Source organism: Scyliorhinus torazame, chromosome 17 (assembly GCF_047496885.1).
Source record: "Scyliorhinus torazame isolate Kashiwa2021f chromosome 17, sScyTor2.1, whole genome shotgun sequence".
NCBI lineage: Eukaryota > Metazoa > Chordata > Chondrichthyes > Carcharhiniformes > Scyliorhinidae > Scyliorhinus > Scyliorhinus torazame.
In genome coordinates, this window is record NC_092723.1 from 170,999,807 (window position 1) to 171,023,397 (window position 23,591).

The 23,591-nt window shown below is 45.1% G+C and overlaps 1 protein-coding gene across 3 annotated transcripts in view; it reads left to right on the forward strand.

Annotated features, from left to right (window-relative positions):
* The window catches only part of parn (poly(A)-specific ribonuclease (deadenylation nuclease)), a 153,535-nt gene that overhangs the window by 59,214 nt on the left and 70,730 nt on the right, over nt 1–23,591 (forward strand). For all 3 annotated transcript variants that reach the window (XM_072481641.1, XM_072481642.1, XM_072481643.1), the window contains 3 exons: nt 2,212–2,287; nt 3,346–3,456; nt 4,629–4,698. In XM_072481641.1, coding sequence (XP_072337742.1) covers nt 2,212–2,287; nt 3,346–3,456; nt 4,629–4,698 — 257 coding nt within the window. The remainder of the gene's footprint in view (nt 1–2,211; nt 2,288–3,345; nt 3,457–4,628; nt 4,699–23,591) is intronic.

The window sequence follows — 23,591 nt, forward strand, 5'->3', positions numbered from 1 at the left end:
GGGTCATGGTGGTAGTGCATGGGAATATGCCAATAAAATGTGTATGCAATAGAATAAAGGCAACTCAGTTGAAAATATTGACCCATTTTCACATTGCACACTTAGTTTGAGACACGGGTTTGGGCCTGCTATATCACCCATGTGCCCAATGCCAGGTAGTCGAGGGTGAGTGGGAATGATCCAGTGTCAAAATTCAATATTTTTGGTCTGGTGTAGCTAAGGCGCTCGAGAGGATATTTGGCACGGCTTTGGAATTTGATCCATTATTCCTAATTCTGGGTGTCTCCAGCGAGAGAATTATTGATGTTAATGAAAAAAGGCTGAGTCTTAACAGCTCAGAAAAATGTCGTCCTCTCCTGAATTGTTGACCTGTATCCTTCGATTCAAAATTGGCATAAAATAGTTATGCATTGTATTCCTATGGATTTCTTGACTCATTCTGAAAAGTGTGGAATCCCCACAAATTTATTGGCTCCATTCTGTCTGACCTGCTCCTACAAACTGTCCCAGAGCCATGCAATGTAGCAACTCTTGATTTTACTATACAGAAAGGAGTGCATAGAGGTACTAATTTTTTAGATCCATAGTTCTAGGGTTATCTTGTCACTTTCTGTTAAGTATGCAGAAATAATTGTTCTGTATGGTTTTCAAAATTTGTTGTGTTCTCTTTTTTAAAAAAAAAAAATGTTGACGCTAAAAAAACCATTGCATTAATGTTTCATCTGGACCACTTGTCAGAGATTTTATGGAAGTCTAACAAAATCCACGTTCTCTGAGGCTTTCTACACTTACTTGGGATGCCATTTTCTCAAAGTTTTAGGAGCTGGGTGTTAACCCTCTAAACCCTCTAACAGCAATTTGGTGAAGAAGGAGACCAGAAGTGAACGCTTCCTTGGTTTAAATTTATTCACAAAGTGAAACATTACAAATGTATAGCTTCTCCCCCAACTCTGTATTGCAATGTTAATAAATGTATCTTTATATTTGTTCAAATAATGAAAGCCCTTCACCTGTTTACCCGTAAGTAGTTGTTCAGTTCATAAGGATCTCCTCCCCCTGCACTCGTTCGTTTCAACTATCTAGGATTATTGCTCTTGTACTGATTGCTCTTCAGTACTTTATTGAGCCAGCTATTTTAATTAATTTAGAGTACCCAATTTTTATTTTTCCAATTTTAAGGGGCAACACCCCGACTCCCTCCCCCCTTGCCACCCTCCTTCCCCTCTCTGTCCACTCCCCCCCCCCCCCCCCCCCTTCCTTTCCCTTCTGTTGGTACAGAGGCGAGGGTATCTGGTCTCTTCAGCGCGAAGTTTAGTGCTTGCACCATTTGTTTTCTTTTGTAGAAATGTGTTGTGAACTATTTTAATAATCAGAATATCCTATCCCCCCCCCCCCGTACATTGGTGCTGAGGGGTGGGTACCCTGTTTCTCCAACACAAAATTAGTGTTCGTACCATTTGGTCTTGTGCCGTTTGGTCTTGTATATATTTTTTACTGTTTTAATAAAAAGATATGGTCAAACCACCTACCCTGCATATCTTTGGATTGTGGGGGTGAGACCTACACAGACACGGGGAGAATGTGCAAACTCCGCAGGGGCCGGGATCGAACCCGGGTCCTCAGCGCCATAGGCAGAAATGCTAACCACTGCGTCGCCGTGCTGCCTTGTTCGATGTTAATAGTGCATTTTGGAACAATTTTTGAAATGAAGAGCATTACAATCAAACTTTATTATCCACACAAATCTTGGCTTCTACAGTAGGGTTATTGATTCTCCAGAGATCTGCTAACTTGGAACTGAAGATTGAACATGTCACTCACTACATAAAATGATCTTGCCATTGAACAAAATTGCGGGGGGGGGGGGGGAAAGAGGTGGAAATGCTGTCCCCTGTTTTCTTTCTTGACAATGATTCACATCCCACTTTCTAGGTCTCGCCTATTCTTTGATCAGGTTGTTGCAGTGATTTTGCTTTCTTGTGTCCACCAATATTGCTGATGTTGTTGGCCACCAGGTGGTGTGTAAGCAATGTAGGTTGATCCAAGTCTGACACGTTCCCCATTTTTCTCCTTGTAAGGAAGTGCCACCTGGAGATTAGGAATTTACTTTGTGCTGAAACATGTACAGAACTTTCTAATACTGAAGCACTGTTAAAAGTGAAGAAAGTATATAGCCGTTATTTCAATTTGAGATGTTTTTTTTCCATGTAGGAACTGATAATGAACACACCTCTTGCAGAGCTGGAAAAGAGATTAAAAGATGCACCTTTCAGACCCCCCAAAGTTGGTAAGGTGTACACACCGTGTGTGATCTTCTTGAATTATTGAATCTTAAATCACCAGAAGTGTTCTTTTCACACTGCATCTTAATAGATTGGAAGTTAGGATTTTTTTTTGTTAAACAATGTCCTTGATATGTTGCTGTCCTTGTGTAGCGAGGGAGCGAAATGGGCCCTGGGCCCATTCTCTACCAATTTTTAAAATATTACCGTCTTGCACTTAATGCCCTTCCCTTTTTTCAAGAGTGGGTGTCTTCCTACAGGAAGCTCATCTTTCCTGAAATTAATTTGTTAAATATTTGAAGCTTCATGAAGCAGCACATTTAATACCAATTTGTAGGGCAGTGGATGTTATTTACATGGACTTCAGTAAAGCCTTTAACAAGGTGCCTCATGGCAGACTGGTACAAAAGGTGAAGTCATTTGGGATCAGAGTTGAGGGGGTGAGATGGATGCAGAACTGGCTCGGTCACAGAAGGCAAAGGGCAGCAGCAGAAGGGTGTTTTTCTGAATGGAAGGTTGTGATTAGTGGTGTTCCACAAGGATCTGTGCTGGGGTTAGCACTGCTGCCTCACAGCGCCGAGGTCCCATGTTTGATCTCAGCCCTGGGTCACTGTTCGTGTGGAGTTTGCACATTCTTCCCCTGTTTGCGTGGATTTCGCCCCCACAACCCAAAGATGTGCAGGGAAGATGGATTGGCCATGCCAAATTGCCACTTAATTGGAAAAAAATGATTTGGGTACTTTAAATTCATTTTTTATAAGTATAGCTTTCACATGTATATCAACCTTCGATATCATGATGTTAAATGCCATTTCTGAAAGATCGAACAGATTTTCTTTTGTGACTAATTCTGTGTTCTAAAACTGCAACAGCCAGTTTTATGTAGACCTTTTTGTTAGAGTATTTGCTTAAGATTTAAAATCAAATCTGTTACAAATAACATTCATCACTATCTGAGTAGTACAAGAAAAGTTAAAACTTAATTTGCAGAGTCTCTTAGAATGTGTTTTGCCTTGTTTACCAGTTTGTTATTGGGATCTGATGTTTTATCTCTCTTTTGTAGAAAGTGCTGAGGGATTTCCGAGCTATAACACCGCCTCCGAACAACTGCATGAAGCAGGTTATGATGCATACATAACCGGCTTGTGTTTCATCTCGATGGCCAATCATTTAGGTATGGATGTTGGAAGAGAATACGTTTGCGATGAAGCAAGAGTGGTTTTGAACACTAGAGTATTGTAGACCTGAGTTCCAGAATTATTGGATCCTGGAATTTGTCTCCTGTTGATTTCTTTTTTTTTTAAAAAAGCCCAATAGGTGGGGGTCCATGGTTTTTTTTAAAAAAACAACTAAAATCACTACTCCTTCAGTTTGAGGTGGAGGGAGAGAACAGGAAAAGATTTTCTTCTCCAAATTAAAAAAAAATGTATAGTCTACATGGCAGAAAATTCCCCAAATTTTGTGAACTTGCAGGTATCTGTAAGGCATAGTTGATTCAGAAGGTTGGCCATTTATGGCTTGAGACGCTTCTTAACTGTGTATATACATAATTGTTTCATTGAACTGCTGAATAAAAATGTTTAATTGAAAATGTTTCTTTAGTTAGATCTGTGAAACTTCTCCATCACAAATGACGGTGCAAATGTTTCTTGTTCTGAGTGTTACATGTTGTACAATTCAATTTCCCAGCCATCCAGTTTGTGTGGCTTTCTGGCCAATTTGAATCTTCTAGAATAGCTTTACACAGTACAGCAATTAAACTGCTTGACTAAGTGTAATGGCGCATTTGGATTCCATTTGAAATAGTATCATTGTGACTGGCTTCATCCAGAAGGCATTTTTCTTTTAAATTATGATATTCCTGTTTAATCATGGTTGTACTCTGATTCTAAAGTGGTGTAAATTTATGATGTAGAGAAGAGCGAATGTATCTTTGAAAAGGTTAATTGTCAAGTTATGATATAGTTCATAACCCAGGACTTTAATGCAGGAAGAGGATTCAAATACTTGACAGTTCATTCAGCTGATTTTTTTTTTTTTTCAGCAAACTTAAATAGGAAGGAACTTAGGAAAGAGACATTCCACGTTAAGTCTTTACTCATTACAGGGATTTATTATTGTCTTTCAATTTTATTTTGAATGGTTTCACTGGAGCAGTCACTACATGGAGGAAATGAATGTTTATTAGTCATGAAAGCTGCCTCCTGAGTCAGAGTAGGTCATTTATTTATTTTGGCAATTCTAGTCTTGGTAACTTGTACTTGTAAGATGTTTAAAGTGGAACAATATATTACAATTTGGTGGATGTATTTTAAAACATACTTTCTTTTTCTTTTTTTAAATTAGGTTCATTCCTCAGCCCTCCTAAAGTTTTTGTTCCTGCCAAATCTAAACTGGTTGAACCTTTTATTAACAAGTAAGTGTTCTTATCATCACTGTGCTTGTTTTGGCATTTTTGTTTTATTAATGGCAGCTATGGCGAAAACAACAATTTCACTGGGACAGTATTGGGACATGATTGCTAGAGTGCTGGAACTATGATGGTAACAGGTGGCAGGGTGCATTTGAAAGCTGCTTGGGAATAGGAGGGAGGCTCACTTTGGTTGAGCATCAGTAATTGTTGGGGCAAGTGAGTACATGGGAGCCAGAGACTGTGCTGAAGAGCAGAGAGGCAGCACGGTCACATTACATTTTTGCAATTTTAGATGGAGAATGACATGGGTAAATGTGAACTTGTTCATTTTGGTAGGAAGAATAGAAAAGCATTATCCGATTAAGTGGAGAAAGATTGCAGAACTCCCATGGTACAGAGGGATCTAGGTGTCCTGGTACATTAATCATATTATGTTTGCAGGTGATTAGCGAGTGATTAGGAAAGCAAATAGTGTGTTGGTGTTTATTGCAAGAGGAATGGAATATAAAAGTACAGAAGTTTTATTACAGCTAACGGGGTGTTGTTGAGACCACATTTGGAGTAGAGTATGCAATTTTGGTCTCTTTAATTTTTTAAAAATTGCTTTAGAAGCAGTTCAGAAAAGGTTCATTGGATTCATTCCTGGGATAAAGGGGTTGTTGAATGAACAAAGGCTGAACCGATTAGGCCTATACCTGTTAGAGTTTAGAAGAATGAGATGTGATGTTATTGAAACATTTCAAGATCCTGAGGGGACTTGATAAGGTGAATACCCGGAGGATATTTTCTCTTGTGTGGGCGAGACTAAAACTAGGGTACACAGTTTAAAAATAAATGGTCTCCTTTTTAAGACTGAGCAGGAACCTTTTCTCCCAAAAGACTGTAGGCATGTGGAATCCTCTTCCCCAGAAAGTAGTGGCGGCTGGGTCTTCAAATTTATTCAAGGTAGAGTTAGACCGATTTATACAGGGCAAAGGAATCGAGGGTTAGGGGGCGGGAGGGGGGAGAAATAGCAGGAATGTGGAGCTGAGACCACAGCCAGAACAGCTGTGATCATCTTGAATTCCTCTATTCCCAAATAGCCAACACCTGCACTTATCTTCCTATGCTGAATATTCTCTCTTGGGGTGTAAATAGCCTACGGCAATCGATTGGTCTCTGCTAGCAATGTGATATCGATCACAAATATTTTCAATACTGCACTCAGCGATTCTCCAAAAACGTACAAAGCTTTCGGTAATAGAAGAGTTTACCTCTGTTGTGTTTCTCTATTTTGTAATCCAGGCCAGTTTTTTGACATTTAACTCTAGGGTTGTGGGTTCAATTCCCAGTTTGGGGCTTGAACACAAAAGTCTTGGCTGACTCTCCAGTGAGACACAGTGCTGCACTGTCAGAGTTGCAATCTTTCAGAAGCAACAAAAAAACTAAAGTCCGGTTTATTCTCACGGGTGGACATAAAAGATACTACACTGCTTTGAAGAGGAACAAGGGAATTATCCCCAGTCCCTGGCCAATATTTATCTCTCAATCAACATTGCTAAAACAGGTTACCCGCTCAGTTATTACTCTGCTATCTTGGGGAATTTACTGTGTGCAAATTGGCTGCCATGTTTCCTGCATCATTACATTGACTACACTTGAAAAAAACGTAGAATACCCGTGGTCGTGGAATGCGACCACGGGTATTCCAAGTTTATTAATTTTTTTTTTCCAGTGTAGTCAATGTTATGATGCAGGAAACATGGCAGCCAATTTGCACACAGTAAATTCCCCAAAATAGTAGGGTATAAATACAAATTGTTTGCGGCATAAATTACGTTGGAACAAATTTCAATGAATTTGCAATGTCTTGTAGATGACGTCTGGATCTATGCTATTATCCTATTCATTTCTTTTACGTTATTTTAAAATTTAGAATACCCAATTATTTGTTTCCAATTAAGGAGAATTTTGTGTAGCCAATCGACCTACCTCGCACATCTTTGGGTTGTGGGGGTGAAACCCACGCCGACACTGGAGAATGTGCAAACTCCACATGGACAATGACCCGGGGCCAGGATCGAAGGTGCGTCCTCGGTGCCGTAGGCAGCAGTGCTAACCACTAGCTTCAGAAATGCTGCGCGCTCAGCCTTTCTCTGGAGAGTGAAAGAGCGTCATGGTCTTTTTTTATTTGCAGCCAAACTAGCAGAGTGTTCTCTCCTGTAACGTCTGAATTCCTCATTCTCTCTCTGCTGCCTGACTTAAAGATACATGTCTATTAATCACCCATGGATCAAAAATGATAGTGGCAAAATAAAAGAAAGGGGAAGCAAGGGAATAAACAGGAAGGACCCTGCCACTCTAAATAGGTTCTATTTCTATTTTGTTACATACAACAGAAATGTAGTTCAACCAGATGGAGGAGGACACTCAGACTCGCGAGTGGGTTGAAATCATGGCTTGGTCTATATGATCTTTTGACCAGTAATTGTTTTAATGCATTTTTTCCTTTTAATCTACGCTTTATTTTTCCTTTTTTTGGTTACTTGCCACTTTTAATACTTATCTACATGCATTGAACAAGCAATTAGCAGCTTCTGATTTCAGTACCTATTTGTGGAACAATTGGGTGTGGTGAATCTGTAGCCGAAAATGAACTTGTTAGGGTGGGACTTTCCAGTCAAGGATTCTACCCAACAAGTAGTTTATATTGGTTGTTAAAGGTGGGCTGTTTTCTTCAATCAGCATTCAAACTTGTCTCTCTTGAATTGTCATTGAAGTGTAAATTTAAATCGAGGGTATATGATAAAAGCCTCTAATAACGATTGAGTGTGATTAGTCGACAAGAGCAAGAGGAATTTTGTTAGTTTAAACCATAGCTTTCTATTCCTTGAAAATCTCACTGTAGCACTGCATTTGTGAATGATTTTATTGCTGCAAAGCTTATTTCTGTGAAATTAGCATTTGGTATTTAAATGCATCAAAGAGGGTGCTGGAGATGGGGATGAGGAGTGTGGGTTGTAAGTTGAGCAAATGGAAATTTGAAAAAGACAAAACATTAGTAGTGGTGCACTTCTCTTGATTTAGTGATTGTTTGTGGGGTTGGTTATCTGTGGCAACATAGTGCCATGGGGTGAAAATGTTGCAATTGATAGGGTGACAATGATAATCTGCTGCACAGTGGATTTTTATCCTGGTTGTTGCTCATAGTAGTATTTCTGAACCTAGAATGAATGATGGATTCCTTCTGCTGATTTGCAGGAAGTCCTGTTTGAGCCCCTTCCTTTTGACAGATTTGTCAATGGTGGCACAATTGGCAGCGCACTGCTCTGTCAGAAGCTTCTGAGCCCACTGCAGAACTTGCTCCAGTGCAGTACCGATGGAATGCTGCACGGTCAGGGGTACTGGGCGTCATTCTCCGACCCCCCGCCGGGTCAGAGAATGGCCGTAGGCCGCCGTGAATCCCGCCCCCGCCGAAGTCTCCGGTACCGGAGATTGGGCGGGGGCGGGAATCGGGCTGCGCCGGTTGGCGGGACCCCCCGCTGGATTCTCCGGCCCGAATGGGCCGAAGTCCCGCCCAGAAATTGCCTGTCCCGCCGGCGTAAATCAAACCTGGTATTGACCAGGTTTGATTTACGCCGGCGGGACCAGGCGGCGTGGGCGGGCTCCGGGGTCCTGGGGGGGGGGGGGGGGGGGGTGCGGGGCGATCTGACCCCGGGGGTTCCCCCACGGTGGCCTGGCCCGCGATCGGGGCCCACCGATCCGCGGGCGGGCCTGTGCCATGGGGGCACTCTCTCCCTTCCGCCTCCGCTACGGCCTCCACCATGGCGGAGGCGGAAGAGACTCTCCCCACTGTGCATGCGCGGGAAACTTTCAGCGGCTGCTGACGCTCCTGCGCATGCGCCGCATTTCCGCGCCAGCTGGCGGGGCAACAAACGCCATTTCCGCCAGCTGGCGGGGCGGAAATCCCTCCGGCGTCGGCCTAGCCCCTCAATGTTGGGGCTAGGCCGCCAAAGATGCGGAGCATTCCGCACCTTTGGGCTGGCGCGATGCCCATCTGATTGGCGCCGTGTTTGGCGCCAGTCGGCGGACATCGCGCCATTGGGGGAGAATTTCGCCCACTGTCTTTCAAATGAGATGGTAAGCCAAGGTCCTGCCTGCCCTCTAGGATGATCGTAAAATAACCTATGCACTGTTTTGCGGACGGGCAGGGGATTTAACCCTAGTGTCCTGACCAATATTTATCCCTCAATCAACATCCACAAGACAGATTATCCTGTTGCTGTTTGTGGGTATATGTATAAAAAAAAAAAGCTGCTGTGCTTCCTACATTAAGTGACTACTCTTCAAAAAGTGTAAAAGCCTCTTTGAAACACAAACTAACAGACCATAGCATGGATACAGGGAAATAAGAATTCTCCAGGCACCTGCCGAGCCGTTGGAAATTGTTCTTCTGGAGGGAGGTGGCGCACCAGCTCTTGAACTCAACGACAGCGGTGAATTGGCGTTATCGTTGAGGAGGTTTTATTTATTTTTAACATCTATTTCAAATTTTTCCAACAAACCCCCCCCCCACCACAAGAAAAAATAAGCAAAAATACAACAATCAGAAATTATACATTGGATTTCCCCCATATACAATAACCCCCCATATAACATTTAAAAGCACAAATAGTGGAAAAAAAACCACCTTCACCCAAACGCCCCCCCAAAAGAAACCCCCCACCCCTGGGCTGCTGCTGCTGACCTCCTCCTAATGCTCCGCGAGATAGTCTAGGAACGGTTGCCACCGCCTGGAGAACCCTTGCACAGACCCTTGCAAGGCGAACTTTATCCTCTCCAGCTTAATGAACCCTGCCATGTCATTGATCCAAGCTTCCACACTAGGGGGCTTCGCATCTTTCCATAGTAGCAAAATACTCCGCCAGGCTACCAGGGACGCAAAGGCCAGAATACCGGCCTCTTTCGCCTCCTGCACTCCCGGCTCATCCGATACCCCAAATAATACCAATCCCCAGCCCGTCTTGACCCGGGCGTTCACCACCTTGGCCATAGTCCTTGCAACACCCCTCCAAAACGCATCCAGCACCGGGCACGACCAGAACATATGGACGTGATTTGCTGGGCTCCCCGAACACCTCCCACATCTGTCCTCCACCCCAAAGAACCTACTCAACCTCACCCCTGTCATATGTGCTCTGTGAGTAACTTTGAACTGTATTAGGCTGAGCCTGGTGCAAGAGGAGGAAGAATTAACCCTACTCAGGGCATCAGCCCACAGACCCTCATCTATCTCCTCCCCAAGCTCCTCCTCCCACTTGCCCTTTAACTCCTCCACCGAGGCCGCCTCCTCTTCCTTCAGCTCCTGGTAAATCGCCGAAATCTTGCCTTCTCCAACCCATACACCTGAAATCACCCTGTCCTGAATCCCACATGCCGGAAGCAGCGGGAATTCCCGCACCTGCCGCCTCACAAACGCCCTCACTTGCATGTACCTGAAAGCGTTTCCCGGGGGTAGCCCAAACTTCACCTCCAGCGCCCCTCGGCTCGCAAACGTCCCATCGATGAACAGGTCCCCCATTCTTCTAAACCCTGCCCGATGCCAGCTCTGAAACCCCCCCTATCCATCCTTCCTGGGACGAACCGATGATTCTCCCGAATCGGTGACCAAACCGAGGCTCCCACCCCGCCCCTGTGTCGCCTCCACTGCCCCTAGATCTTCAGCGTCGCCGCCGCCACCGGACTCGTAGTGTACCATGTCGGCGAGAGCGGCAGCGGTGCCGTCACCAGCACCCTCGGGCTCGTGTCCACACAGGACGCCATCTCTAGCCTCTTCCACACCGCCCCCTCTCCCTCCATTACCCACTTACGGATCATCGCCACATTGGCAGCCCCTCCAGAAACACACTCTTCACCCTCTGTGACTTATTCGCCCACACAAATCCCATGATGCTCCTGCTTGCCCATTTGAAAAAGGCCTTGGGGATCAAAACGGGAAGGCACTGGAACACAAAAAAGAGGAACCTCAGGAGGACCGTCATTTTGACCGACTGTACCCTACCCGCTAGTGAGAGTGGCAGCATATCCCATCTTTTAAAATCCTCCTCCATCTGCTCCACCAACCGCGTCAAATTGAGCTTGTACAGGGCCCCCCAGCTCCTAGCTACTTGGATCCCTAGGTACCGAAAGCTCCTTTCCGCCTTCTTCAGCAGTAGCTCGTCTATCCCCCTCCCCATGTCCGCTGAATGCACCACAAAGAGCTCACTCTTCCCTACGTTGAGTTTATACCCCAAAAAGTCCCCAAACTCCCTAAGGATCCGCATGACCTCCGCCATCCCCTCCATTGGATTCGCAACATACAACAACAGGTCATCGGCATACAACGATACCTGGTGTTTCTCCTCTCTCTCTCTCTCTCTCTCTCTCTCTCTCTCTCTCTCTCTCTCTCTCTCTCTCTCTCTCTCTCTCTCTCTCTCTCTCTCTCTCTCTCTCTCTCTCTCTCTCTCTCTCTCTCTCTCTCTCTCTCTTCCCCCCCCCCCCCCCCCCGGGACCAATCCCCTCCATTTCCTAGATTCCCTCAGTGCCATGGCCAGCGGCTCAATTGCCAGTGCAAACAACAAGGGGGATAGGGGGCACTCCGGTACGGCCGAAAGTACTCCGACCTCCGCCGGTTCATAGCCACACTCGCCACCGGGGCTTTATATAGCAGCCTGCCCCAACTGATGAACCCCTCCCTGAACCCAAACCTCCGCAACACTTCCCAAAGATACTCCCACTCCACCCGATCAAAGGCCTTCTCCGCATCCATAGCTGCCACTACCTCCGCTTCCCCCTCCACCGAGGGCATCATAATCACATTAAGGAGCTTCCGCACATTTGTATTTAGCTGCCTACCCTTCACAAATCCCGTCTGGTCCTCATGAATCACCCCCGGGGCACAGTCCTCCATTCTCGTAGCCAGCACCTTCGCCAGCAACTTAGCGTCAACATTGAGGAGCGAGATCGGTCTATACGACCCACATTCCAATGGATCCTTGTCCCGCTTCAAGATCAAAGAAATCAGCACCCTGGACATTGTCGGGGGCAAGGTCCCCCGCCCCCCTCACTAGCCACGGGCCCAGCAGGTCCATGTATTTCCTGTAAAATTCAACTGGGAACCCATCCGGCCCCGGGGCCTTCCACGCCTACATGCTCCCCAATCCTTTAACCAGCTCCTTCAGCCCAATCGGCGCCCCCAAACCAGCCACTTCCTCCACCCTCGGGAACCTCAGCTGATCCAGGAATCGTCGCATCCCCTCCTCCCCCGCTGGGGCCTCAGACCTGTACAGATCCCCATAGAAGTCCCTAAATACCTTGTTTATTCTCACCGCACTACGCACCGTATTCCCGCCTCTATCCTTGACTCCTGAGGAGGTTTTATTGTGTCAAAGTCAAAATGTTTTGTAGGGGAAGGAGTTTCTTTGAAGTTGGTCTACATACATCATGGACAACCCAAAGAATGTGATCCTGTCTGCTGTTACTTATTCCAATATGGACATCCGTATACACCTGAAATTATTTGAAATGATTGAATTAATTTACCTCGAAGAATTTCCCCTGTGTGCTTGATGAGAGGTGAATGGTGCAGTGATGCAACGAAGGGCCAGGAACAGAAGAGCAAGCAGCTTTTATTTTAAAGTAGGAACGTTTGCTTGTATTTATGGGTGAGTTGTATAAAATATATTGTGTGCATGTGTGATTTGTGGCATTTTGATTGCTGACTTCGGAGTACTGTTCATGCACATGTGTGGCCTTTGCTCCCTTGTCTCATTCTCTAACGGTAAACTAGCATTTCCTGGTGATGGTGCATATATCCTTTAAAAAGTAATCTTGGCAGCAGTCCAGGGCATGTGTATATTAGAGCGTAAGCAATATAAATAGCTTGATTTTAGGTCCTGAAGTTGTTTTGTAAGGATTGGCTGTATTCAAAGCGACCAGCAAGAAGATTTGATTTTAGACATGCAGCAAATGTCAGCCAACTTTAAAAGGTTACTGTGGCAATGACCTACTCTGGTGCACTGTGTAGTCTAATATAGTTGTCAGAGCAAGTGAGTAGGCATTTTATTTCCATTGTCATTATCTATATATCTATAATTGGGTGCAATGAATCTTGTGTAGTTAATGCTTTGCAGCTGAGAGAGGGGATTGGATAAGCCTAGATTGTGTTCCTTGGAACCGAGAAGGCTGACCTAATTGAGGTGTGTACAATTATGAGGGGCTTGGATAGGGCAGACAGGAAAGGTTTGTTTCCCCAAGTTGTGGGGTCAATTACCAGAGGGTGTAGGTTTAAGGTGATTGGTAGAAGGATTGAAGGGCACATGAGGAAAAGCTTCATCACCCAGAGGGTAATGTCATCTGGAATTCTCTGCCTTAAGTTGGTGGTTGAAATGCTCAACTCATTTTAAAAGGTACCTGAATTGACATCTAAAGTGTTGTAATCTGCAAGGCTTTGGACCATATGCTGGACATTGGGTTTCAAATTATTTTTTCCTTTCCCCTTTTGTATTTTGGGCCAGCACAGGCCCGATGGGCAGAATGGCCTCTTTCTGCATCACAACTTTTCGATGTTCTTTGCTTTACACCCATTAGCTTCTGCCCGAGGGGAGTGGTAACTCTGATCTTAGGGCAATTTTCAGTTTCATTCACCTCCGTTTAGAAAAATATTAGTTCGCTTGAATGCATTTTAAGAAAAACTACACTGACCATATACTTTCGATGAAGCAACCAAAGCTCTTTTACCCTTTCAAAATCTATGATCAAACTTTTTTTGGGGGGGCTTTATTCTTTCTTGGGAGGCAAGACCAGCATTTGCTGTCCATCTGTAATTGCTCATGCACTGAGTAGCTTGCTAGGCTGTTTCAGAGGGCAGTTAAGAGTCGCCTATGTTGCTGTGAACCTGGAGTCAAATGTAGGACAGACCAGGCAAGGACATCAAATTTTGTTCCCTAAAGGGCATTAGTGAACCAAATTATTCAATGATAGTTTAAAACTATCTTTATATTTTACATATTTATTAGCTGAATTGAAATTTCACCAGCTGCCAGGATGGGATTTGAACGTGTGGCCCCAGAGCATTAGGCTGGGTCTCTGAATTACGAGCCCAGCGACATTGCCACTGTGCCATCACCTTTCCTCGTTGTCATTGCAGTGATCAACCACTGATTTGAATCCTTGAATTCAGGAAAATATATCAGTTGATATTGAATGACAGGGCATGTGACTCATTCAGCTTTAACAATATGTGGAAACTAAGAGTGGGAATAAGCCATTCAGTCCGTCGAGCCTGCTTCGCCATTCGGAAAGATCATGGCTGATCTGACTGTGGACTCAACTCCGCATTCTGCGTACCCCTGCTGATCTTAGATTCTCAACTTATAATGGTGTCAATCTTCCTCTGCCTTAAAAATATTCAATGACCCTGCTTCCACTGCTCTCTTGGGAAGGCGTGATGTGGAGATTCCAGCGTTGGACTGGGGTGGGCACAGAAAGAAGTCTTACAACACCAAGTCCAACAGGTTTGTTTTGAATCACTAGCTTTTGGAGCATAGCTTCTTCCTCAGGTGAGTGAAGAGGTGGGCTACACAAACACATATATAGACAAAGCCAATGATGCAAGATGATACTTTGAATGCGAGTCTTTACAACGAATTAAGTCTTTACAGGTCCAGATGTTGCGACTGGAGACAGGGATAAGCATAGGTTAAAGAGATGTGAATTGTCTCAAGCCAGGACAGTTGGTATGATTTTGCAAGCCCAGGCCAGATGGTGGGGGTTAATGTAGTGAGACATGAATCCAAAGTCCCGGTTGAGGCCGTACTCATGCTTGCGGAACTTGGCTATCAGTTTCTGCTTGGTGAAGGCCGCCTTGGAGATCGCTTGCCCGAAGATCAGCGGCTGAATGTTCTTTGACTGCAGAAGTGTTCCCCGACTGGAAGTGAACGTTCCTGCCTGGTGATAGCCGCGCGATGTCCGTTCATCGTTGTCGCAGCGTTTGCATGGTCTCTCCAATGCACCACGCTTCGGGAAATCCTTTCCTGCAGCGTATGAGGTAGACAACGACGGTCAAGTCGCACGAGTATATACCGTGTATCTGGTGGATGGTGTTCTTGCGTGTAATGGTGGTACCCATGTTGATGACCTGACACGTCTTGCAGAGGTTGCCACGGCAGGGTTGTGTGGTGTTGCGGTCGCTGTTCTCCTGAAGGCTGGGTAGTTTGCTGCAAACAATAGTCTGTTTGAGGTTGTGTTGTTGTTTTGAAGGTGGGTCGTGGGAATGGGTAACAACTCACCTTGTCAGTGACTTTCACCTTCAATCCAATTTTTAAAAATCTGTTTGACACCACCTCCTTTAAACCTGGCCTGTATAATAATAATCTTTAATATTGTCACAAGTAGGCTTACATTAACACTGCAATGAAGTTACTGTGAAAATCCCCCAGTCACCACATTCCAGCACCTGTTCGGATACACTGATGGAGAATTCAGAATGTCCAATTCACCTAACAGCACATCTTTCGGGACTTGTGGGAGGAAACCAGAGCGCCCTGAGGAAACCCGTACAAACTCCACACAGACAGTGACCCAAGTCGGGAATCGAACATGGAACTCTGGCGCTGTGAAGCAACAGTGCTAATGCTACCGTGCCGCCCAAGTTGTAGTTGAATTGTTTGTTTACCGCATAGTTATAAAATATAGATAGAGAACGTAATGTTATCATTTTTGAGCACACCCTGAGACTGCAGTGTGGCATAAACATTACATTAAAGCACTGTTTTGTAAACTGCCTACTCCAGAAAAACGTTTCTGGCTGACCCTAACCTATACTTTGTGTTAAATGTGCACCAACTTGTGGATTTCACCAAATTCTTCATTTCTGTGGCGCACGTGCTTCTGTAAACGGAAAGTATGCTTTCCTGCAACTTCTGTCACTTTTCTGTCACACTTAATTCCACTTTTAATTTTAAAAAAAACAATCATTGATCCCTATCATTTAGCTTACTCTTAAGATTATCTTCCAGAGTGCATCTCTCCGATCTGAAATTGCTGTCTCCCTGACCTCTTAATGCTGTTCAACTTCTGCCATTCCTGGCAGGCCTAACCTAGCTTGCCTGCTTTTGAGCCATTGGGAGTGTGTCATTAGAAAGAAGGAAGTACATGCACATCAAGACTCTGGAATTACCAAAAGTGAATTATTTTTGTAGTTTTTAAAAAAATCTTTTTATTGGCATTTCTCATAAATAATTGTGTCTATATATCATATTTTTCTTACCGTGTTAATTTATTTTATTGTACAGAAAAGTTTATTTTTTCTTTCTTTTAATTGGTCCTATATACAATTCGCCGCCCTCTGGGTTGGTCTATGGTTCCTGTGAGTGGTGCTGCCGATCACCAGCCGAGCAAAATTCTCTGGCGTGCGAAAGCAAGGGCATTAGCCCCCTTCCCCATGTGTAGTTCTGGTTGCTCTATTACCCTGAAGATTGCCACTATTGGGCATGGCTTCACCCTCACAACCTTGGACATTGCCTCGGAGAAGGCTGTCCAGAACCCAGCAAATTTGGGATAAGCCCTGAACCTGTGGGTATGGTTGGCCGGGCCCCTCTGGCACTGTTCACATATATCCTCCACCTCCGGGAAGAACCGGAGCTCATTTGGGTTATGGTCAGGTGCGCTCTGTGCACCATTTTGAGCTGCATTAGACTGAGCCTTGTGCAGGAGGAGGCGGGGTTGCCCTGCTCAGTGCTTCGCTCCAGAGTCCCCACCCTACCTCTGTCCCCAGTTCGTCCTCCCATTTTTGTCTGGTCTCGTCCAGTAGTGTTCGAGCTCTGTCCAGTAATTGTCCGTATATTTTCCCACATAGCACCCCCCTTCCTTGCTGCCTGTGCCGATCAGGTCCTCTAGTAGCGTAACCTACTGTCTCTTTGCGGAGGAAGTGTTTTTTGTTTTAAAACAATTTTTTTTTTTTTTAAATTTTATTCCCCCCCCCCCCCCCCGGTCTCCAGCTCCTCCCGTCCACTGCCTCTTTAAAACTCCTCCTCCCAACCTCTGTTCCTTCCCCCCAACTTTCCACCCCGGCTAGACCACTCGGACTCTGTTCTGCCAGGCTTCGATGGCCGAAGCCCCTCACACCACCTCACTCCCGTTCACTGGCCGGCTTAAACCGGCCAGCGTGGAGGCCCCCGCCCGGGTCCCTTTCCCATTTGCCCGGCCCTAGGAAAGCCCAAAGATCCCCTTTTGGCACACAAACCCCGCATATCCACCTACACCCCAAAGAACCCTCATTTCGAGTGAAGGTCCTGTCCCTTCCCTTGTCCAAATATATACCACATTGGCTCCATTAGTCTCTACACCCGCGCGCAGTGATACAAAAAAGAAGAAAATACAGTCATGAGGTTACATCGGCACATGGCCATTCCTCAATTTGTCAGTTCTGCCACAGTCCTTCTGCTTTCGCAAACTCCTCCGCTGCTTCCGCCGTTCCAAAATAAAAGTCCCTGAGCTTGTAAGTCACCCTCAGCTTCGCTGGATATACAATGCCGCACCGCACCTTGCTAATGTACAGTGCCCTCTTCACCCGGTTGAAGGCAGCCCGCCTCCTTGCCAGCTCCACTGTAAAGTCCTGGTATACACGTATACCAGCTCCAGCCCACTGCACCGCCCGCTTCTGCTTGGCCCAGCTCAGGACCTTCTCCTTCACACTGTACCTACGGAAGCACAGAGTCACTGCCCTTGGCAGCTCACTCGCCTTTGGTACAGGCCTCCACGACCGATGAGCCCGATCCAGTTCATATCGTGAGGGATCCTCCCCCTCCCCCAATAGTTTTGCCAACATCGCGGAAAAATGCTCAGTCGGCTTTGGTCCTTCAACTCCTTCGGGCAGCCCCACAATCCTCAAATTCTGTCGCTTGGATCTGTTTTCCAGGTCTTCCATTTTTCCTCGCAGATCCTTGTTAGTATCCATCACCTTCCGCATCTCTTTCCCCATCGAGGGAAGTTGATCACCGTGCTGCAATAACGTCTCCTCCACTTCCTTCAGCGCCTCCTCTTGCTCTCGCACCTCCGCCACTGCGCTCGCCACCTCCGTCCTCACCGGGGAAACCGCCTCCTCCACCAGCACACTCAAAACCTCCCTCATCTCCTTCCTCACCGTCTCCGTGCATTTCGCAATCTGCGCCAACTGTTTTCAAATTCCGCAGCCATCACCGTAGTTATTTCTTCAGCCGTAAGCAGTGGGCCTTCCCTGGTGCTCCAGCCTCCATTTTCCTTGGTGACCCCGCGGTGACCTTTCCACTCCCCGACGGACCTTCAGCTGTTTTTCTTTCGGCCGTTTTCTTGCTCACCCTCGACATTTTTCTTCTTTTTTTCCTCCTGTGTCTTCACTGTGCCTCCTCAGTGCCTTCTCCCTGCTTCTGCCGCCTCCGTGGACCCTGGGATCGGGCTTAAAGCCCCGAAAATGCCGTTGCCGAACGGGAGCCCTCCATTGTGCACCGGAGGAAGTGTTTTATTTGGATGTGTCTCATTTCCTGCCCTTTTTCTAGTTTCCACTTCCTCGTCAGTTCGTCCAGTGTCGCCAGTCTGTGTCCTACGTAAAAGTCCCCGACCGTCGGTCTGCCCCCATCCTGCCTCCATCTTTTGAAGCTGATATCTAGCATGGCTGGGGGGAATCTGTGATTGCCGCAGATAGGGGCCATGGGGGACATTTTTAGTTAGCCTGAAGTGTTGTCTCAGCTGGGCCCACATTCACGGCATGGCCACTACCACTGGGCTCGTGTATCTTGTTGAGGGGGATGGGAATGCTGCTGTAGTCAGGGCCCGGAGGGTCCTTCCTTTACAGGAGGCTTCCTCCACCTGTACCCCGTCTGTGCTGGGTTCTTGTACCTATCTCCTCACTCTTTCTGCCTTTGTTGCCCAGTGGTAATATTGTAGATTTGGTAAAGCCAAGCCCCCTTTGATTTTCCTTCTTTGCAATGTTGGTTTGGGAATTCTCTGATTTTCCCCCCCCCCCACACACACACACACACACACACACACACACACACACATACACACACACGCCATGATTTGACTGTCTCTATTTTTGTTGTTACTGTTATAATGCAGGAAAGTACAGCAGATAATTTGTACACAGCAATGTTCCACAAAAAAATAATGATATAAATTACACATTTTAATATTTGATGACATTGGTTGAGGAATCGAGAGACTGGGAAGACTCACTTGCTCTTTGATAGTATCGGAGTGCGCAGCCAGGGCCTCGTTAATGTCTAGTTAATGCTGACGGTAGTTAAACCTGAGACCCAGCAGCCAAAGTGGGAACCAGGGCTGTGAAACTGGAGACACTGTTGGGGCTGACCACCCCAAACATGCCTTGGGGGGTTATGGGCCACTTGTTCTTCAGGAGAGTTCCCCTTGGGTTCTGCCAGGTTTTAGGACACAAAACCGGTTTACTCCCCAAAACGCTTAGGTCCCACAAGATCCTTTGTGGGAGATAAACAGGGGCTGTGATAAACAGGGGCTGTTTAGCACCGGGCTAAATAGCTGGCTTTGAAAGCAGACCAAGGCAGGCCAGCAGCACGGTTCAATTCCCGTACCAGCCTCCCCAAACACGCGCCGGAATGTGGCGACTAGGGGCTTTTCACAGTAACTTCATTTGAAGCCTACTTGTGACAATAAGCGATTTTCATTTCATTTTTTTTCATTCATAAAATCCCTTGGAACCCCATCCTTGCACAATGCAAAACCATCCCAATACAACTCACACTTTGGAACACCACCTCTCTTGATGTGCAAGTATTTACTTCCAGTTGTGTGGGATATATTCATGTCTAATGTTCTCTCATTTCATAAGACTTTTAAAATCAAATAACATTTTTCTAATTAACTGTAGTGTTCAGTGCCTTTGCAAAAAATTGGCAGATTTACCATTTAAAGACTGAATTCATCTCGCTGAACATTTTGGCACAAAACATTTTATTGTGCACATAGGCTTGAATTTAGCTATTCTTCACATAGATTTGTTGAAGTGTTAATCAAAGCATTTATGAAAATTTGCATTTTGTAAAGATTTGTTCCAATGCATGTAATTTTGGTATTCCTCAACCATCTATCCCAAACAAAATAGTTTCTGCAGAAATGAATGTGGCTTGCTCTTTGTCAAAGCAGTAAGTAGAAGGAACTCTTCTATATTCCATTTGGGAGGAGCCGAAAAAGTTTTTCGCCATGGCAAAGCTTGCAGTATTTTTGAGCAAGGTGTTGTCAATTTGTGGTGGAGTATCCCAAAATTGTCTTTGCCAAGGCAATTTCTTCCTTGGTATGCCAGTGTCATCATTTGGCAGTTCAGCAGTTACTGAATTATAGTGATACGGTAGCAATGCTAATTAGGTACCTCTTGGTGATGTAAATTATTCGGGCCGCTTCTTGCTATTTATTCCAAGGTCTTATTATTCAAAGACAGTAAAAATGCCCTGGAAAATGAAAAATGTAGTCAATAAATTCTTTCTTCCAACATCTAAAATGAGAAGGGTATTTGTTTGAACTCCTGCAAATAAATTGGCCAGGAAAGGCCCGGAAAAGGAGGACGTACTCCTGCAAATGAATTGGCCAAGAAAAGGAGGATGTAAACATTTACTTACAATTAAAGGATAGGTTTAAGAGTTAATCTGGGTTTTTTTCCCTCCAGCTTCACCTCCTTAATCCGCCCTGGAAGTGATGTGTGCTCTAGCCTGAAAATGGTTTTAACACCTGTGCAATTGCTGATCGGGATTTTTTTTTCTTTTTCTTATTTTGTATATACACACACACACACACACACACACACACACACACACACACACACACACACACACACACACACACACACACACACATTTTAATGCACAAATAATCTTGAACTTGGAGCAGTGGGCTACCATTGCTGTTTCAGGATCAGCCTGCTCGGACTTGCTACCATGAGGTGCATGAGATTGAAGGGAGTACTTCAATCCCATGGTGGAGACTGTGTCATTGGGGGGGGGGGGGGGGGGGGTCGGGGCTCTGTGCCAAGGGTGGGGGGGGGGGGGGGAGAAATAGGGCTCTGCGCCATATGGGGCGGGGGGTTTGCAGGCGGGACTCAACATTGGGGACCTTGAAAAGAGGGAGAGCACAGAGCTCCCAAAAGTGTAAGTTCGCTTCTGGAAATGTGGCTTAAATGCCACCAGGACCAGTGTTCTGTCCACGCTCCGCCAAAATTTGTGCGCAGTGTTCATTTGCACTATTGAGGAAGCTCTCATTGGCAAGCTAATTTACCTTGGGCAAGCGTGGTTGTCTGAAAATCTACCGCCTAGTTTTTCAAAATTGTAAAAAACACTTGTGTTCTTATCTCTGACTTCTGGAGTTGATGGATGCCGGGGAGGGGAGTGGGAAGCTTCATTCGGGTACTTCTCAAAGGATCCAATAAACACAAGTTACCCTAATCAACCTCTGCTGGCTATGTAAAATTTGATTCTCAAATCAGTTTTGTCAATTAATACAGATCATCTCCGGCCAGATAAGAGGCGGCCACCTCAAGAGCTTGAGCTTTTAATCTCTTTTTTTTAATCCAGGGTTGGTTTTGTCGAGTGTTTGTTTTTAAACAATAGCATTGTTTGATCTTCAATTTCAACTGTGTAAAGTTTGAGATTCATGAGACAGTGGGAGTCTCGAATGTTATGAAGTATTTTGTTATCTGTGCCTGTGAAAGTGTAACTTGGCCAGTTTTTAAGCCAAGTTTCCGAACAAATTTACCGATGTCTTGGGTATTGGCTTGCATTTTGAGTAATTTCAATCTACTGTTCGGTAGATTCAAATTCAAAAGTCTGCCTTTGTTGAGGGTTATGGTTTTTTTTTTTTTTTTCAAGCATCTGCAAGACAAAGGTGTTTGACTGATACTGTGGGAGTTGTCAAGTTTTCCACTACGTGGAGGAGGCTTTTGATTCATTGGTTTTTCCGAAGTGCAGTGAAAACTCTTTTTCTGCGGCCAAGGGAACGTACACAGTAAAAGAAAAAAAAAGAAGAATCCACAGAGTACATTGACAAACGGTACATCGACAAACCGTGATTGGTTACAGTGCGGTACAAGGGGCCAAACAAAGCAAATACATGAGCAAGAGCAGCATAGGGCGTTGAGTAGTGTTCTTACAGGGAGCAGATCAGTCAGAGGGAGAGTCGTTGAGGAATCTAGTAGCTGTGGGGAAGAAACTGTTCCTTTGTCTGGATGTGCGGGTTGTCAGACTTGTGTATCTTCTGCCCGATGGAAGGGTCTGGAAGAGGGCACCCCCTGGGTGGGAGGGGGCTGAGCCATTATCTGTAACTGTTGACCTACCGAGGCTTGTCTATCTTGTTAGTAAGGTGGTTTGTTTCAAGATTGAAGACCCATGATGAGAAATGGGTTTTGAATCAGGTATGAGCAAATGAACACTTATCAGAGAATTTAATATCTACTGTGAGGGCTGTTGAGGGATAATTTGCCTATTGAGACAGGTTTGGTTTTCATTTGAGTAATCAAGATCTGGTCAGACCAGATGCATTCAGTGCAGCCTTTGCCCGTTTTCTTGGTTATCTTTGACCCCCACAGCCCATTGTGGTATCTCATCACATGCATAGCATTGGCCTCCAGCACAATCCTGACTTTCATTATCCCACCTTTGTGCTTTCAGCTGTCGAGGCCCTAAATTTTGGAATTCCCTCACGAACCCTCTCATTTTATTTCTTTTCGACCAAGCTTTTGATGATCTGTTCTAATATCATGAGGCTTTGTGCCAAACTTTGTTTGGGAATTCTGCTGCGAAGAACCCGGGGGCATTTTACTAATGCTGTATAAACGCGAGTTGCTGCTGCTGCTGTCTAAATGGGAGTAAGGCCATGGAGCTGCTTGCTGGGTTTATCTAAAACATAAGCTAAGAGTCTTCTACCATCTCTCTCACGTTTGGTGACTGCCTGAAGTATCAGTGAGTGTTAATGTACGGTACTTGTGTTTATCTGTAGATTTATATTACTTGGCTTGTAGGTTTAGCCTGAATCATACAGTCTCTTGTGTAATGTTATTCTATTAGTGAGAATGGGGTGTATAGTGAGCACTTGTACTACTTGGGGTAGTTCTGTAAGTAGTACAAGAGTCGATTGTTTATTCTCTTGGCAATTTGCGTTACACACCAAAGGTTAAGTTCTTGCTCATAATTCCACATGAAGGGCTGTAACTGTTCAGAGTGGGGGTCCTACTTTTATGTTTCCTTACATTACAGCAGCGACTACACTTCAAAAATAATTGGCGGTAAAATGCTTTGATATATGCAGAGGAAATGAAAGGCACTAGTCTATTCTTGCAATCTTTTTTTTTTAAACTGACAAAGATATGGCAGTTATAAAATGCATTTGGCAGTTAAAAGATTTATTTGAAATTTGTCTAAAAATATTTGGTTTTATTTTGCCTGCTGCCACGTGCTTCCTAAAGAAAGTACTATATTAGGACTTTTGTGGATCCTTGCCAATCGTAAGCAGTAAAGAGGATAGTAGAATGTTTTATTGTTCCTCAATTCATTAGGAAAGTCGAAGCCTATTCCATTTACTTTGTTCACAAAGTGGCTGCCGTATAAAGGACGCAAGACTCTTGCATGGTATGAAGTAGATTTTTCTAATTTGTGTGTCTAAAGATGTACAGACCTGGAATCAATAATTAGAGTGCTCAACACTGCAAGTAAGCCATGAAAGGGAGATTGCTATTGATCCCTGGATCCTGCTGGGTATAGGAATATTTAACTCTCAAAGTGGAAGGGAAATCAAAGGCACTGGTGAAAAATAACCAGCCCTTTAAAAGGGTTTTCTTACTGTCAACATTTTGGCAGAAAATGCTTCAGAAAATAAACTTG